Source organism: Branchiostoma floridae, chromosome 12 (genome assembly GCF_000003815.2).
Source record: "Branchiostoma floridae strain S238N-H82 chromosome 12, Bfl_VNyyK, whole genome shotgun sequence".
NCBI lineage: Eukaryota > Metazoa > Chordata > Leptocardii > Amphioxiformes > Branchiostomatidae > Branchiostoma > Branchiostoma floridae.
In genome coordinates, this window is record NC_049990.1 from 5,050,176 (window position 1) to 5,067,233 (window position 17,058).

The following is a 17,058-nucleotide window of genomic DNA, read 5'->3' on the forward strand; positions in this document are numbered from 1 at the left end:
TGGAAACACGTGTCTACAATAGGACACACGGAGAGTTCAAGGTTTCCCGCTGTTGGAAACCTACGTGCCGCGAATGATTATCGTTACTCGCAATTGTAGATGGCTGAGAAGTGCATTACGATTCATCTCGTGTGAACTTTCATGTGATGCGTACTATTAGTAGCGTACTATATACTCGACGTTCAAGCTCTACAGTTCTGTAGTAGGGAATAATGATGCAGAAAAGGCGCACTCTCTCTCATGAAGACAACGCGGAATGGTGACCTACAACATATTCACTGCCACATGAACCATCTAGTTTGTCTCATATCTAAACACAGCGAAGATAGTATATCAAAATGCCTGGGTGCAATCTTCATTCGCTACTGTTTTTGTACCTTCGCGTATATGTATGAAGGGTTTTAGGCGTGTCTGTTTGTTTGTTTGTTGTGTGTCCGTAGTTATTTGAACACGATAGTGCGGCTGATTTTCACATGCTAAGCACGTCGGGAACAGTGACGTGACAGGGCGTTAGGTCAAAGGTCCCAGAACAGGTTATCCCATTTCCTGTCTATGATTTTTGGTAAAACTGCATGTATCTTGGAAACTGCATTAGACAGAATCAGCAAGACATTCACAATAATGACTAAAATATGTTACAGACGTATGAGATCTTTTTTTTTAGATTTCTTCTGCAATCTATATTATGAAGAAATAGAAACGCTGGTGCCTCTCAGGGACTGAACAATTAGACTAAATGTCAAAACCACTAGATAACCTTGACACAGTGTTAATCATAAAATAACTTGCTGTACTATGTATATTATTATCATACAAGAAATTTACAAGTCTATCTAAATGAAGACAAATGAAGCACGAAAAGACGCGTTCTGATATTCAAATGCATTTTATTTTCCTCAAGGCATCTGTATAAAGTAAACACTCATGTAAAGTAAAAACTAAACGCATCCCTTGTTACAGTGATATCAGGACATCCTGTTGCTTGGCCAATGGGTAGCATAGTCTCTAGAATATGAAGTCATCACCGCTGCCTTCTCCGCTTCCCTCTGTGAGACAAAAAGTGATACATGTAGTTGTGTTGCAAAGTTGTGGTAAAATATAGATAGTTCGTCTGAACAACAAAACATGTATTAGCTTAATCGTTTCTGGATTTTTATTCATTGATAGTTGATAGAAATCTTTATTGACACAAAAGTACAGCGACTTACGCAAGGTCTATGGCATATGACATATAAACAAACATATATGAATATCTACGCAAGCGATTACCTCTTCAAGCCGGCCACCTTGCCATTTCGACCGCTTTTTCAAGTTCTCGAAAATTTTCCCCATAGAAGCGTGCATTTAGTAGCCTAGGTACAATCCGGATAGAAGTTAGCTCCGACGTTTATTATACGCGGTATCAGTTGCTTCTTGCTCCGACTTTTATCATGCTTTATATACAATCGCTTCTCTGCCATTCCGTCTGGGAACCTTGACATCTCTAACGTCAAGAATCGTCCAAATTTTGGGTAGCATAAGCGACCAAACTACTACCCAGATGGTACCCATGCAAAGTAATCTCCAAACAGGTCCTACGGTGCCATAAGATAATATGAAAGCTGGCAAAGGAGTATACCTGGACAAAGGGAGTCAGACGGTAGCATACACAGTCCTAGGCCGGCTTCACTCCTCTGCCAGCCTTTAATACCATATTATGCTACCGTAGGGTCTGCTTGAAGATTAAGGGTAAGTCTTAAGCGACGCCGGCCTACGTTTTTTTTTACTTTAGAAACAAACCTGGCTTCATGGTGGTTTTCTCTGGCTCTGGTTTGAAAGTACTAGATGGTACCGCCACACGGTAGTGGAACCTGAATCCTGGACGCTGAAGACTGCTGTCAGTCACCAGTTTGATCCTAACGTCTTTGGTAGTGGTGAGGGTGGGTGGGGTATCAGTCCCACAGTATGTACCTGGAACATAAGGAGGGGAATTGTATGAATGTACAACCATGACAAAATAATATTATTAACAGTTGTATTGAAGATATAGTAACGGAAGTCGAATCCAGGATGTCATAATTCTACCCGTGAATATTCCAGTTCATAACAACTCACAGTAAACCGACATGTAAAGTGTCCAAAAGTTCAAATTGAAACATTTTCTATAAGACTGAATATTTCGAATTTGATGACGTCGCTTTACTGACTGATCACAACATACTATAGTTAACCCATAAACTTTACAAACATTCACAAACGATTTCTTTGTTTAGTTGCTTGTTTTTACCAAATTTGAAAGTCTAAATTCTTTCTTCAAAATCGTGGGACAGTTCATTAACCACTGATGACAGTATACATGTATAATATAGTTTATTAGACTCTAGTGTTATTTATCACACTATCTTCTACATACATTTATACACTTAGTCTTTGTCTTTGTCTTTGTACATGCAATTTGTCGTTGGGCATGATTCTGCAAATAAAACATAGTGCTTATCCATCTAAGAAGATTTCATATATCCTCACCGACAATCTCCCTGCCATCGTAGATCTCGACATAGTCGTAGCAGCCGGAGTAGTAGCCGCCGTTCTCCAGCACGAAGTCGGTGAAAGTCAGGGTGATCTCATAGCCACCACCGTGGATGGTCCACGTGCAGTCCATGTTACTCTGGTAGCTGTCCGGGTAACTGTAGTAAGATAGTCAGAATCTGTATACAGCTAGGACTATGGATGTACAGAATTGCGATAGCCCCGAAAGATATTTGACAGTAGTATTCTACATTGGGCAGAAGATGGATCGCGAAGATAGTAGAAGGAGGGATTTTTACTTGCTAGCTTCCGTCTAGCCAGTAGAATTTTGTGCATATTTGTGTGTGTCTTTGTGTGTGTGTTAACTTTGTGTGTGTACCTCTCTCTCTCTGCATTTGTGTGCCTTTGCATGTGTGTGAGTGTGTGTGTCTTTATGCATATGTCTCTCTCAGACTGTGAATGTGCGTGTATGTGTGTGCCTTTATGTACGTGCCGATATTCCTCCGTCATCTCGTCAACAGCTACAGACTATCTACGCTCCCCGGACACATTTATATATTATCACATAATACTAGTACTTCAGTTTGATGCACAATACTTTTTGTGTTCATGAGGAACAATTTCAATGGTTAGTGATCGAATGGAGCTTACCCTGGCGATGTGACCACGCCGTAACTGTCGTGCAGATGAGTTCCACAAGGACCACCGCCGGCCAGTTCATGTTGGACGATGTAAGAGAATTGGAACCCGGGTCCGCTGATGAGCTCGTCCGTCACGAAGCGGATGTGGATGTCCTGGGTAGCCGTGATGGCGGGGGGCATGTCCGTTCCGCAGAAACGACCTGTTTGGCAAACATTATTTTCAAACAATACTTTACAATTAGGCTCGTTCCAGAAGACCGTTGCCAAAAATAGCACACCTCTAAAATCAAACATCAGGCCCGCCTCTCTTCTATTTCCAGAAACACAGCAACCTTGGCAAACCAGTCTGCCCTATTATCTTCTTAGTTGAAACCAGCCCGGGGCTCGGTGGTGCCAAAAATTATCCCGATAGAAGCAGGGTGACCCACGGGGCCATTCGGGCCCAAAAGTGACAAATAACAGCCGATGAACAGTCCGTTAGGCCCCTTTCTTTGACCAAAGCATAACCTTGACCAAAGAATAACTTTTGACAAAAGCATTTACTCGATATACCGGTACATATACGGCGGTTATATCTTTAGAGGATATTACGACACTACAGGTTACTCACCCCTGGACCTGTCTCCAACGAGGATCTCCACATAGTCAAAGTTGCACCTGGCGTAGAAGAGAAAACTCTCCGGCTCCTCGATTGAGAAGTTCTGAGGAACGAAACATTCATCATCATTTTCTAAGCTTTGAGTGATTTTTTTTTTCATATCGTCTTCCAAATTACACATTTACATATAAAGATTACATTAATTCATTCAAAGTTAATAAAAATCCAATTCTAGTTACAGAACAGTCTCAATTTACATGTTTCACCACCGGATTGTGGCCCCAAATGCTGATTTACTTATATTTTATTTTCAAAATTTTTGTAGTCATTATAATACAAGAACCTTTGGATGGATTACGATGATATTTGGTATGTGGGTAGGTATTGGAAAGGTCGAGCAGCAGAACGTGCGTTTCTTGTATCTTTTGACCCGGACATGCCGTGGTCTTGATTTTTGGTGGCTTGCTATATAAGGAAGAATTGGTGTATGTCTCTAGTTGTTCTTTCCCTACCTTGAACGCTACTGTGATGACACCGCCCCTGGCAGGGATGGTCCACATACAGTCCAGGTTCGCATCGTACTCGTTTGGGTAGTTCGGGGAGTACACGTCACCGGCGTGTCCGACAAGGTTACCCCCACAATATTGTTGTTCTCCTGAACAAAATAACAAAATTCTGTCTGTTGATGCTAACGATTCTACTAAAGCTCGAAAAGTTCGCGGTGGTTTTATTCTCTAGGTTTTTACAGTGACCTTTCACACTTCGAATTCATGCTTCCAAAGCACTTTTAGTACTCCGGCATAGAACTTTAAACTGCGAACAAATATTGCGAAACTCTATAATTGCAAAATTCCAGCGTACATAAGCGAATTTATAAAATAGTATTGGCGCAGTTACAAAAAAGAGATAATTTGAGATATTATGGCAATGGCTTAAAAATGTATATAGGAATTCGTCTCATATATTTCGGTATAGTTCTAGGACGTTCAATATGGCACGTGGTGGCGAGATGACCTCCAATGCAGCTGGCATGTTTCCCACATTTCACTTTTATACCTACAAGCTTGCACAAATTTTTAACCGTTGCCTAAACATATATTCCAGCCTTAAATTGATGAAAGTTACAACTTAATGATATACACATTACAAACGTAATAATTTATAACTTAATTGCACAACAGTTGTCCAAGGTACAGATTATGGCATCTGCTGGTACATAACTTAGCAATAGTTCCATAGATCTAATCTTAATTAAAGTTATACAAAGTGTAGCATAGGATGACACAATTATTGAAGGAATTTCTAAAGTCTAAACATTTAAAGTTACCGGGTGCGTTTTCGAAATGAGCAGTGTATCAAACTGCCACATTGAGAGACAAAAATGTATTTGAGGCCGTCTAGCTTAAACACCTGTATACGTACTTACTTTATCTGAAGTGTGCAAACCCCTGGTACAGTAGAAGTGCAATCCGTGCAATTAACAGACCTGTGCGATAATCCGTTGTGCAAAGTAACTGGCTGTTACTGTATCACTAATGCTGTAGCAGTAGATCTCTTTAACATTATACGCCAGTTTTCTTATACGTTTGGGAATAATCTATTTCACATATGTTCTATACAGTAAAACAGATAACTCACCACTAGCGACGGCCGCAAGGCACACGACACCCAGAAAAGCGGACCACATGTTGTCAGGACGTCGGTCTTCACTGCGTTGGATTCTTCATTAGATTGTGATACTTATATATAAGACCAGTGTTTGGTTACTAGGGTGATTATCTTTTTGTAAGGTATTTGTTGACGCCATGCGTTGCAAATAGATCTGGCGGAAGTGTTGGTGTGTGTCTAACTCACTGCTGTAACCGACTGGGTCAGCAAAAATCGAAAAAAATAGAATTAAACATCTGTAAATGTCCCTGGTCTTTCCATGCAGGGCAGACAAGTACGCCCTAACGATTTTGACAAATTGAATGCTCAGCTTGTGGCAGACTGTGCAGGAGTGCAGAGGGTCCGGTCGCACATTGCCGAGTCCATCTGTCAGTGAACTGATCGTCCGTCAGGACAAGAAGAATATTTCTAGGATAAGAGTATGTGAACATCCACCAGAGATAGAAAGGGAATTATAAAAAAAAACCATAATCTTCAAAAGCTTTGCAAATATTCTAAAATGCAATGAATTCAGCGGAAAGAGAAATAAGTTGTCAGTTTTACCAAACTTTTACCTTACAGAAGACCCTTCAAGGCTATTCTTTCAACTTAATTCATACAGTACATTAGCCACGTTTAAACCATATATTAGTGAATGTAGAAACTTATAGTAGACTTTGCACTTGTTTGTTCTGTGCTATACACTTATTTGTTCCCCAGCTATTAGCATTACCACAAACCGTCGAACATGCATGTAATTTACTTAATTTACTTGGTCACCTTCGGCTAAGAAAACATTTTCATACGGGCGTTCTTCACCTTCATCACCTTAATGGACCGATCTGGTCGAACGCCATATCGAACAAATAGAACCCTATATTCTATTTCGAACACTAGAAATGGTTATTTTTTACGCATTCTCCTATAGCAGAGTACCGTCAGTCATTTATTCCTGACAGATGGAGTCCCTCTGACGACTCTGTTTCGCCTTTGCGTAGGAGAATGTTTTTGACGGAGGTGTTCGAAATAGAACCATGATCGAACAGAACGGGGTTTGGGGATCGGTCCATTCGCCGAGAAGCTTTTAAAAATATGCTTTCAGTTGTGCCATGGCCAGGGAGTAGTTGTGGGTGATCACGGATGTTCTGTATGTAGGACAACAACATACGAGAAGCTTATGATGGATCTTCATGGTATGTAGGCGGTGATTGTAAAAAAGAAGGTCAAGTTCAAAAATGAGTCACCTAGCATTTCCCGTCGGTACTGCAATCTTGCGATCATTATCAAATTTGAGATAGCAGAAAGGAGTAAAAAGAAACCATGGACAACACCTAGGATCACGTAGGATCATTTGCACGAACAGATATAGAAAGTAAAGTAAAATATAGAAATTTTTCATAGTATACTTATGTTGTTGCACTGTATTAGTTAACATTGATGTGTATACATGTACAAATAGTTACCCCATTTCTTCATCATCCTCACTGCGTTCTGCTGCAATACTAAGGTTACATACCAGGCGGCGAAAATTGACCTTGACCTTCGTCTTTTCAGTCCAAAATTATCCACATTACAATCCATGCAGAGGTTCTGAATTATGTTGACCACAAATATCCGAAAATACAAACACACACACAGACAGACACCCATAGACACACACACAGACAAGCTTAGAATAATATCTACATTTTTCACTTTACGATCTCACCCGCGGACATCTACACAATCGTACTTACTAGTATGTTGCTTCGTAAACCAAGAAAGTAATACGGTAGGGGTGGGTATTAATTGGTACAAAAAATTCAGGTCCAGGTCCGGTTCAGGTCCAGATGATCAAGTCCCGGTTTGGACCTGAGCCTGGACCCTATTCAGTATGTGAAAACTTGTGAATGGACAATACTCAGGAAAATGGTTCTGTGGAGTATTTGAGTCCCGTTGGCAGTTTAAAATCATAGAGCAACTGCCACTATAAGATTGACTGTAAAACTTGGCAGAAATTACAATAAACTGTACTCTACTTCGCTCTTGTTATTTTCTTCAACCTGTAATCCTCAAACGTGTGCATTTCTGCCCATATAACCTCTTTATTGTCTAATAGGTCAAACACTGGTACCGGTACCCACCCCTAGCACACGATATACAGTACATAATTATGAACACAGAGAAAGTTACTGACTTGGAGACAGTTTAGGTTACGCACGTGGATTTATTGAATACGTAATATTTTCATGACAAACGTCTCTTTACACACCGAACGGTAGGGTGAGGACTTTGAAACCATGTACAGCTAAACGTCGTTAAATGTGTTTTATTATAAATGTATGTTTGGATAAATGAATGAATGTATGAACTTACGAAAGAATATATGAAAGAAATAATGAATGCATGAATTTTTTATTGTGCCATGTAAAAGAATTGTCCAGCCCCCATGACTGAATGCATATGACATTGTAAGTTGATATCGTTATTTTGATTTCTTGTCAGGTTACACGTTCCCGATGTTGCTGTTGTTGCTGTAAGTCACCAGACGTTGGAAGATTTAAAACAAGAAGCTGTCGTCCCCACTGCCATCTCCACTGCCGGCTGCAAGAGACAGAAAGTCGATAGGACGATAGGACGATAAACAGGTGCAATGGCAAAGTGGGTAGAGTATGAGTAGGTGTCTTGTATTTAGTAGGTTAAGTGTTCAAAATATTCTTGAGATGGCCTCGTACACACCATTTTTCAATAAGCTCGCTCACACTTATGAGTACGCATGCGCGTCGACAGGAATTAAAAGGGTATTTATCATAAGTCAAAGCCCTTGAGACAAAATAAATACATCTGGACATTGTTATGCAAATAATGAAGACAAGAATTTCAATTTTGACATGTCAAGGGTCAATCCCCTTTGACGTATTACTTATAATTACTGTCGCTGTGCCTAAGTACTCGGAATTTCAAAGTTTAAAAAATTGAATTATTCAATCTTTATAAAACAACTTTGCACACATGAGTCTGAATTGAGTTGCTGTTACAGCGCTTCACTTGTTGTTTGCTGATCGTCTTAAATCTATCATAGAAAAAAATCTAAAATCAATGATAGGAACAATAAAAAAATTAACCTCAATACATTTGCGTCGTTAGACTAATCTCTGTACTTATCATAACTCAGTGTGAACGATCTTATTGTGGTGGTCTCAGGATACCCAGTGGAATCGGGAGTTGACGATGTATATATCCTTTATAACATCCTTCCTTGTATATACCGACGTATATTACCTGGCTTTTCGGTTGGCTTGGTTGGCTTGATTGGGGCTTGAGTGGAGGGAACGTCCTTGCGGTACTCGAAACTGAAGCCGCGTTCGCCGACGCTGGAGTCGGACTTGAAGGTGATCCTGACGCCGTTGGTGGTGGTGAGGGCTGCTGGGATGTCCGTGCCGCAGAATTTCCCTGTGGAACATCACAACAAAATCATAAATGAACAAGAGCACAAGATCACATTTCCTAGCCATCCCATCACACCACTTCATACATCACACTGATCCGTCAAATCCAAAATGGTGCCACCCTTCCCGTCATACATCGATCGCAAAACAAAATGGCGGCGCCCAATCATGAGAACAAAAACAGAACAGGTTCTGCTATCGCAAACCTGTAATAAAATAGACAGGGAAACGTCACTCATGATAAGGTCACACTGACTTGATTTGATGAATAACATCCCCTGGAGAACCCAAGACTAATGGGCGAGGGCGAAAAAAATCAGCAAAAAAATGCTGATAAAAATCAGGGTTAAACATTCAGATCATTCTCTTCCAGGATTGGTTTGTCGTATGTTAATAATCTCTAGTAAGACCGTAAGCGACAATCGTCGCCATTTCAATAATATTACTGTGAATGTATGTTCATGGGGACTTAATTTCGCGGTAGTGGGAAAAAGAACTTTTCGCGGTGGTTCGCTGTAGCACCACTGTAGGCTCTTACTGCCATGGAAAAATGTTCGCATTGGTTTAAGTTCGCGGTGAAGTGTCCACCGCGAAAACCGCGAACATTAAACCACCGCGAATGTTTCTGCATTTTCAATATGTTTTAATGTTTTCTTGTTTAAAGAGGAGATCAAGAGCGCTTTGGCCCCACACTATGACCACGTGCCCCTTGCCCTAGAGAGCAGGTCCTCTAGCAAGTATAAAATTCCAATTGACAAGGGACGTTATTGGGTCACATGTGGCCACATTTTCATAGAACATGCAAAAATCAAAATCTAAGACTTGTACCCAGGCTCGTCGTGCCGTCGAAGATCTGAACGTTGTCATAAGAACAGCCGCCGAAGAAGCTTCCGTCCTCGAGCTGGAAGTCCGTGAACATGACAGTGACGGGGTACTGGCTGCGGGCGATGGTCCACGTGCAGAACTTGTTGTTGGGGTAGTTTTCTGGGTAGCTGAGAAAGCGTGCAACTCAATGTCAGAAGTATAAAGCATACATTGTATTTTGTTTCCCTCGAGAATGTTCCTGCAATTAGCCTTCGGGCATGATTTTGCAAATAAACTTGCTTATAAAGCATACAGATTTCGTTATCTAATTGGATATGCTATACAGTTACAACCAGTTAATTGCACAACGGAATATCGCACACTTCTGTTAATTTCACGGATCCCAAAATCCCAAACTGGTACGGTCCAGCTGGATAACTTCGCTTTGTTGCACAATTCGGGTAATTGCACGAAATAAACTGGCAAATGGTGGTGCAATTAAACGGCTTCTACTGTACAACATCTCTGCATCCCGGCCCATCCAACTTCGTTGAAGCTGACTGTCGTTGGTCGCTACAGACTACTGAGCACCTTTAACCCTTGGCTAACGTCACACGTTGAGAAGGTTAAATATGTTGATATGCTTAACTTGAAAGTTCACCTGTGTTGGTAGAAGTCATTCTTGAAAAAGTTAAACTGTAATTTCCAACACCAAAATTGGACTACTTCCTGCAACCTATAATCCACTGCTTATTGAGTCACGTGTTCTATTTGCATAACGTGACGTCACGACAGCAGTGGATTGTTCATTCCTTGACAAAAACTAATGCTGTGCAGTCGAAATTTTGGTGTTGGAAATTACAGTTCAACTATTTCAATAATGTTGATATGCTATTTTTCATGTAGCACCTTTCATTGGTCATAGTCTTCTTTCGAATGTTACCATTGACTTTTCAACACCTCTTCCATTCTAGAGTTTTCGTTTCCATGGAAGCTTCAATGTATCAAGTTTTGTCTGCATTCTTGAGATGTAAGTCGGACTGAAATGGGCAAAGAATTCTACTCATAAATATCATAGAATTCGAACTCAACAAGTTACAGTTTAGGGTTAGCTTTCAGACTAGAGTAGACATACTGTATACCGTTCTACACTGTTTGTTTGTTTGTCCCCTTTTATGTCCCCTCCCAACTACAAGTAGCTCTCGGGCAGGAATTTGCAATAAACTATCATTATACAGAAGAAGTCGTTTAATTGCACCCCCATTTGCCACTTTATTTTGTGCAATTACCTAAATGGTGCAACAAAGCGAAGTTATCCAGCTGGACCGTACCAGTTTGGGATTTTGGAATCCGTGCAATTAACGTGTGTGCGATAATCCGTTGTGCAATTAACTGGCTGTAACTGTACTTACTTGGGTGAAGTAACTGTGCCAAAGTTATCGTCGAGATGAGCTCCACAAGGTGTGTTTCCTCCGTGATCGACCTTGAACTGGAACTTGAAGCCCTTGGCGTTGGTGGTGGCGTCGGAGACGAAGCGGATTTGGATGTCATTATTAGCCGTGATGGTGCCAGGGCCACTGGTGCCGCAGTAAGTTCCTAGCGGGAAAGGAAGAAAAACTTAATTTTTTTAGCCCTAGTCCTATTCACGACAAGTTTCGATTTGCAAATGCCTGTATGTGGGTCTCATATCTCTCTGTTTTTTTTTGGGGGGGGGTGTATTTCTCATCTAAATGTGGAATTCCATAACAAAGCACACCTGTTGGGAGAGTAAGGCTTAGCTCACAATTGGAAAAAGGGGCCCTGCCGGGCAGTTCGCGGGCTGTTTTTGGCACTTTCGGGCGTGATCCCTGCGTTGCACTGTGGGACACCTCGCGGCTGCCGGGGTATTTTGAGGCCCGGCCGGGACCCTGGTTCAATTTAAGTCTGAGTTAAAATGAACCAGGGACCCGCTCGTACAACCACCTCGCGACCTAATCGTGACAACACCGAGAGGGACCCCTCCGGTTGCCGGCAGTCTGTCGGAATAAATTCGTTACGTCAAAGACCAGGTTTACAGAATAAAAGTGTGTAATTCGTAACACCGGGCCAAATATGTGACGTCACAGATCACGTGAAAGGACAAAAGCCGTGAATTTACACGTATCGCAGTGCCGTTCTTACGCGTATTACAGTGGAGTTAAGTGCATAATTGTAAATACTGTGCATCTAAAGCAGTGGAAGATGAAACATTTCATAATTATTTCCAAGTGTTCATTTAACCACACAATAGGCTGCATTACTGAGAAGCAGGACGAACGGATAGCCTGCTTCATAGAAAGCTACTCTGCTTTTTACGATATTACAACCCCAGACTACCGAAACAAGCTGAAAAAAGATGTTTGGCTGAAGAAGGACGTTTCCTCTGCAATTGGCCGACGGAATGCCAAACTTGCAGTCATTCGGACCCAATAGCCATTTTTTTCCGTTTTACAAATATAAAAATATAGGCATCAACAGTTTGGCAAGTCATCCGCCGACATTGGAAATTCCAATAACATGTTCATTTAGTTTAGAAATGTAACAGTGCCGCACGTCAGTGCGAGTGCGATGAAAAGTTGGCGAAAACAACCGTGCCGCAGTGAACGGACCCCGACGTACCGCACCAGTACTCCAAGTTCAGTGATGTACTACCTAAAGTGAATGCAGGCAATGCTTGTTTGTATATCCCTTAAATATGATGAGTGTCCACCAGTAGCCTGCCTGGTTCCCTGCCGTTGTTCGCAGGGCATGCGGCAGGGACCCTACAACTGCCCTACCGGGCTGTGAGAGACAAACGTTACCCTGTCGGAGCCCGCAGGGGTGACCACAGGACACCGTCAGAACATCTGACGGGTGTCTGCCGTAGACGAACCTAGGAAGGTGGAAATTTTTTAAAGAAAAATGACGGGGTGCCCGCCGGAACACTCCGGGACCCCCATGAGGGAGCGTGAAGGCAACGTTTGATTGTGACCACGACAGCCGGTAAACAGAGCCCGGCCGGGGCTACATCCCTGACGGGTACCGGGCCAATGGACCCTTCCAGCCGAACGCGATATCGAACAAATAGAACCCCCTATTCTATTTCGAATACTCGGTCAAAAACAGCCCTAGTGGGACAGGAATGGGCAAAGAAAAATGCTATGCCTTTTTTGTTGATGACTATACCGACCGAGTTTTGTTGTTTTGGGAAGAGTAGGCGCTACATAGCATTACTTTGTTCCTGGGCAGGGTGCACATGTAAAGCAATGTACGTAGAAGAGACGGGACTCCCTCTCCGTGAGTGACCGAGCTGCTTTCTTCTTAATTTTTTTTTTCTCCAAAGCATGTATGTACATGCCATACATGCAACAAACGCGGTAGAAACCCTGTCACAGATATACGTACCCAGCTTTACACCTGCATCGACCGCATGTCAGAAACCAGGCACTCCTGCCCACCAACAAGGTAATATTATGGAGCACCTCCCGCTTACGCTTTGACTGAAATTATATCACCCTTACCGCAACTATATGCTCCCCCTCCTCAAATGACTGTACTTAGTGGGTGTAGCATTACACAAAGAATGCATAGCATTTTTCTGCCGCCTGTTCTGAGAGGATTTTAAGGCCCCAAAAGCTAAACTGAAGTCAGCCGGTATCCTCAGCTTAGATATCGGCGGCGGCCATGTTTTTGCAACTCGCGCCGTTTTTGACCGAGGTTTTGAAATAGAACCCGAGATCGAACAGGGGGCGAGGCTTATGGTGTTCGGCTGGAAGGGTCTATTGTGACCCTAGCCTAAGTCTGCAGCAGCCAGCAGCATAGATAGACTAAGTCAAATACTGATATGACTTCTTAATGGACCGATCCCCTGTTCGAGTATGGTTCTATTTCGAACACCTCCGTCAAAAATAGCCATTTCTGTCCTACTGCAGCACGGAGGTGTTCGGTATAGAATAGGGGGGTTCTATTTGTTCGATATGCCGTTCGACAGGATCGGTCCATTAGATCCGGGTCAGCTGACGTGCTCCAACGTTTTGCATGCCCTTCTTCGTTACACACTCACTCTCACTCCGTCGATCTGGCTCTTTAATCCTTCAGTGAACGTTACGACGACCATCTGTCGCTTTCATCAGTATGAAATAAAACGAATACTATCGGTGCTATATGAATTAAGACAGAAACGTTTACTGAAGAATCAAATATGCCTGGGTAACGAAGAATCCTTTTTTCAAAGGAAATAGCCTCCGAAACATGAAAAAGAGAACTCACCTTGGGTTCTGTCTCCAATAACTACCTCCACATAGTCATAATCGCAGCTACCGCCGAACAACCCAAGGAAGCCGCTAGTTCCTTCCTGTAGTTCAAAGTCCTGGAAAAAGAAGTGGTAAATTTCAAGCTCACGCCATGACCAATCGGCCAGTCCTTCCCAAATCCTTAGTATGTATTCGATACTTCTGCTATCCTTGGTGCGTATAAGGGCCAATTAGGCTGTTCCACTGATATCAATTGTAAAATACGTATCTTTGTTGGTTGTATATCGAATAAACAGTTTTGCTTTCTTTGCACATTTGCAAGGACACTTCTTTTTTAGGCAATAAAATTTCCCACAAAGCTTCACCGAAGAACGGTATTTATGCCAACTATAAAAGTGAAATTGGCTATACTGGAAAGGCTTGCAGCCCTTTTACAAATCAAGAATTTAGCTCGGCCGAGTTGTCAGCGAGCTCTAAATTACGAGGAGGTATGACCCTGATGCCGACGAAGAAACTCTGCCATTTGTTCGTAGGCATCAGGTTCATGCCTCCTCGTTATTTAGAGCTCGCTGACAACTCTGCCGAGCTAAATTCTTGATTTGTAAACGGGGCTTTAGGACGGGACTTTAAGCCATGGTCCATTGTAAAGAACTACAGAAACTTAAGACGGATGAACCAAAAGATACTGTACATTGTTATACAGTACATAAAGGTAACGCATGTCTTCTCTTTAGCTATTCTTCCACTGTTGCACTGTGTTTTTGAACTGCATTGTAAGAATCAATGTTATTCTGAGAAACACTTGTCTGTCAATTTATCTCTGCCATGTTGATTGGCCGGTGCAATGGCCTAGTGGGTAGAGTGTTCGCCTTGCATTCGGTAGGTCGTGAGTTCGATCCCCGGCCGAGTCATACCAAAGACTCTAAAAATGGTACATGCTGCTTTCTCTGCTTAGCACTCAGCACGAATGAGGAAGAGTATGGAAGTTAAACACACATCACTACCAGCGGACCAGCCCCCTGCTGTAGTGGCTTGCACATGTGTGGCCCAAGGGCTTCGAAGTGGGGATGGGCGCCACCCTACGCGTCTGTAGATGCATGGGCAAACTTTAACTTTTTCTTTTTTTATGTTGATTGCATTTGATTAAAGACAGAAAAAGAATGAAAGTTAAAGAAACAATAGCTCTTCGGTGAAATTAAATAGTTTGAGATCGATCTTTGTGTACGACAAGCGTACCGCTCGCCCCCAATTTGATGACGTATATTGTCCCCATGGTAACGCCTTATATTACCTTCGTCAAATGCATCTATTTTTTTTCTCGAGGTTTCAGTGTCATTATACGAATAGCATGGAGGTTTCCGGGAGACCGATTATCACCGAACAAATACCGCCATTTTTATGACGTATGTTGTTTCCATGAAGGTTACCTTGAAGGTGACCGTGATGCTCCCCCCACGGCTTGGGATGGTCCATACGCAGTCCTCGTTGGGTCCATACGCATCCGGGTAGTTGGGGGAAGTCACCGTGCCGTTGTGTTGATGTAGAATGTTGCCACATCTCTGGGCTGGAAGAAATTCACCCTGATATCATCTTCTAACATTTCATTGATAAAGCTTCTAAATTTGAGGCTATATATCATCATTATCACGGGCAAGTTGCCTGGACCAGGTCCACTCTCTAAGAAGGTTCACTCAGTTCATATATAATTCTGTTTTATAGATCCTCTGCGCATTCTAAAAGTGTTGTCGCCAAAAAATTATTTTTTTACGGATAAATATTTATGCGTACGCAGATGCCACCAATATAATCAATTCTTTGTGACCTTAGGTAAGATTACACAACCGCATTAACAGAAACGGGCCACATTCTCTCTGAACCTTGAAAACTTACACATTTTGGATCTTCCGACGACTTTGCTATTCTGGTCGCTTCCAAGCCAAAGATACAGTAACTTTCCCGACTTGTCCACATTAATAGCAGGCTGACGCATATAACTTGTAGGCAACTTCGCTGACCAACGAAGCAGCAACTGGTTATGTTACACTGCACGACCTGTCACCTCTAACTACAAGCTATAAAGCTATCTGGTGAGGATATGCCCCTCCAGTATTTGATTGCAACGTGTTCCTCTCTACTATACCTTACTTTAGAGCTTAGATCCTCCCGCAACTCGGTGAGTAAACTTTTTGAGCAGCTACTATACTTAAAGAAAAATGCAAATGATAACGCATGAAGATACTTACCATTGGCGATGGCCGCCAGGCAAAAGACACCGACAATAAAGATCATCTTGACAGCTCCGGGAGTCGTAACTGGGACGAATTGGATGCCGATTGGGCCTTTATATGAAGAACTGATGTTTACTAACTGCAAGGTTGTGTTGCTTTTACAAATATCAAGCAGATAGACATGTGTAGCTACCGGTTAAGGGAAGTTTACTATCTGTGTCATCATTTATAATTGTTGTCAATAAGTGCTGTCAAACATCTGAGCATATATAGCACAGTTTTATCATTACGTACATTGGAAATAGCAGCAAAGGCTATAAGACCACAAGACTCAGATACTTTCATGTATAGAGTTTTTGTTTTCGTCAACAGAGACGACAAATTCTATTATTTTTCTCGCCAACGATTGAAAACAGAAGGTCCCCTCCAAATAGCCATGCATGTTTTTGACAAGAGGAACACAACAATGTGCACTTATAGAAAGGAATCTGACCCTTCACAATTGGACTGGATCACAAATATTCAAGTCTAAAGTTTCCAGAGCAACCTTTGTAACCCCTGCTTCTCCGATATGGTCAGTTATTCCTCATTTTCAGTGAGGCAGAGCTTGTCTATAATATGATGTTTCTGAAAGGAGAAGAGATGCTGCTACAGTCATTTTCCGTGACGTTACCGTAGCCTTCGGGTGACCATCAAGTAAGAAAATAATAAAAGATAGATACTAATAATACATTATCAGTTCCTCGTGCTAATAAGCTTAACCCACCTGTTTATATAGTTGTCCATCTCAGGCATTTGATGACGTACGCCTGTTTGTCTTGATAAGACGAGTGTTCCATCTCCTCATCTAACAGTAACACACCTTATGGGCTGGGAAAGTGGATTGACCTCAACAGCTGACACAATCGTACTTACGTAATGTATATAACCACATCATTGGCACATTTTGCAGAA

At 42.1% G+C, this 17,058-nt stretch overlaps 2 protein-coding genes across 2 annotated transcripts; both read right to left on the reverse strand.

Moving 5' to 3' along the window:
• Positions 1 to 885: 885 nt before the first annotated feature.
• On the reverse strand, positions 886 to 3,344 carry LOC118427689 (tolloid-like protein 1). Its single transcript, XM_035837587.1, has 4 exons — positions 3,160 to 3,344; positions 2,506 to 2,666; positions 1,780 to 1,950; positions 886 to 1,046 (listed from the first exon to the last, which is right to left on the reverse strand). The coding sequence occupies exons 1-4, from the start codon at positions 3,327 to 3,329 to the stop codon at positions 1,006 to 1,008; spliced, it is 543 nt and encodes a 180-aa protein (XP_035693480.1). The 5' UTR covers positions 3,330 to 3,344; the 3' UTR covers positions 886 to 1,005.
• A 4,425-nt stretch (positions 3,345 to 7,769) lies between these two features.
• On the reverse strand, positions 7,770 to 16,188 carry LOC118428302 (tolloid-like protein 2). Its single transcript, XM_035838327.1, has 7 exons — positions 16,120 to 16,188; positions 15,304 to 15,440; positions 13,893 to 13,992; positions 11,039 to 11,222; positions 9,651 to 9,814; positions 8,656 to 8,826; positions 7,770 to 7,977 (listed from the first exon to the last, which is right to left on the reverse strand). The coding sequence occupies exons 1-7, from the start codon at positions 16,163 to 16,165 to the stop codon at positions 7,934 to 7,936; spliced, it is 846 nt and encodes a 281-aa protein (XP_035694220.1). The 5' UTR covers positions 16,166 to 16,188; the 3' UTR covers positions 7,770 to 7,933.
• Between the last annotated feature and the right edge of the window lie 870 nt (positions 16,189 to 17,058).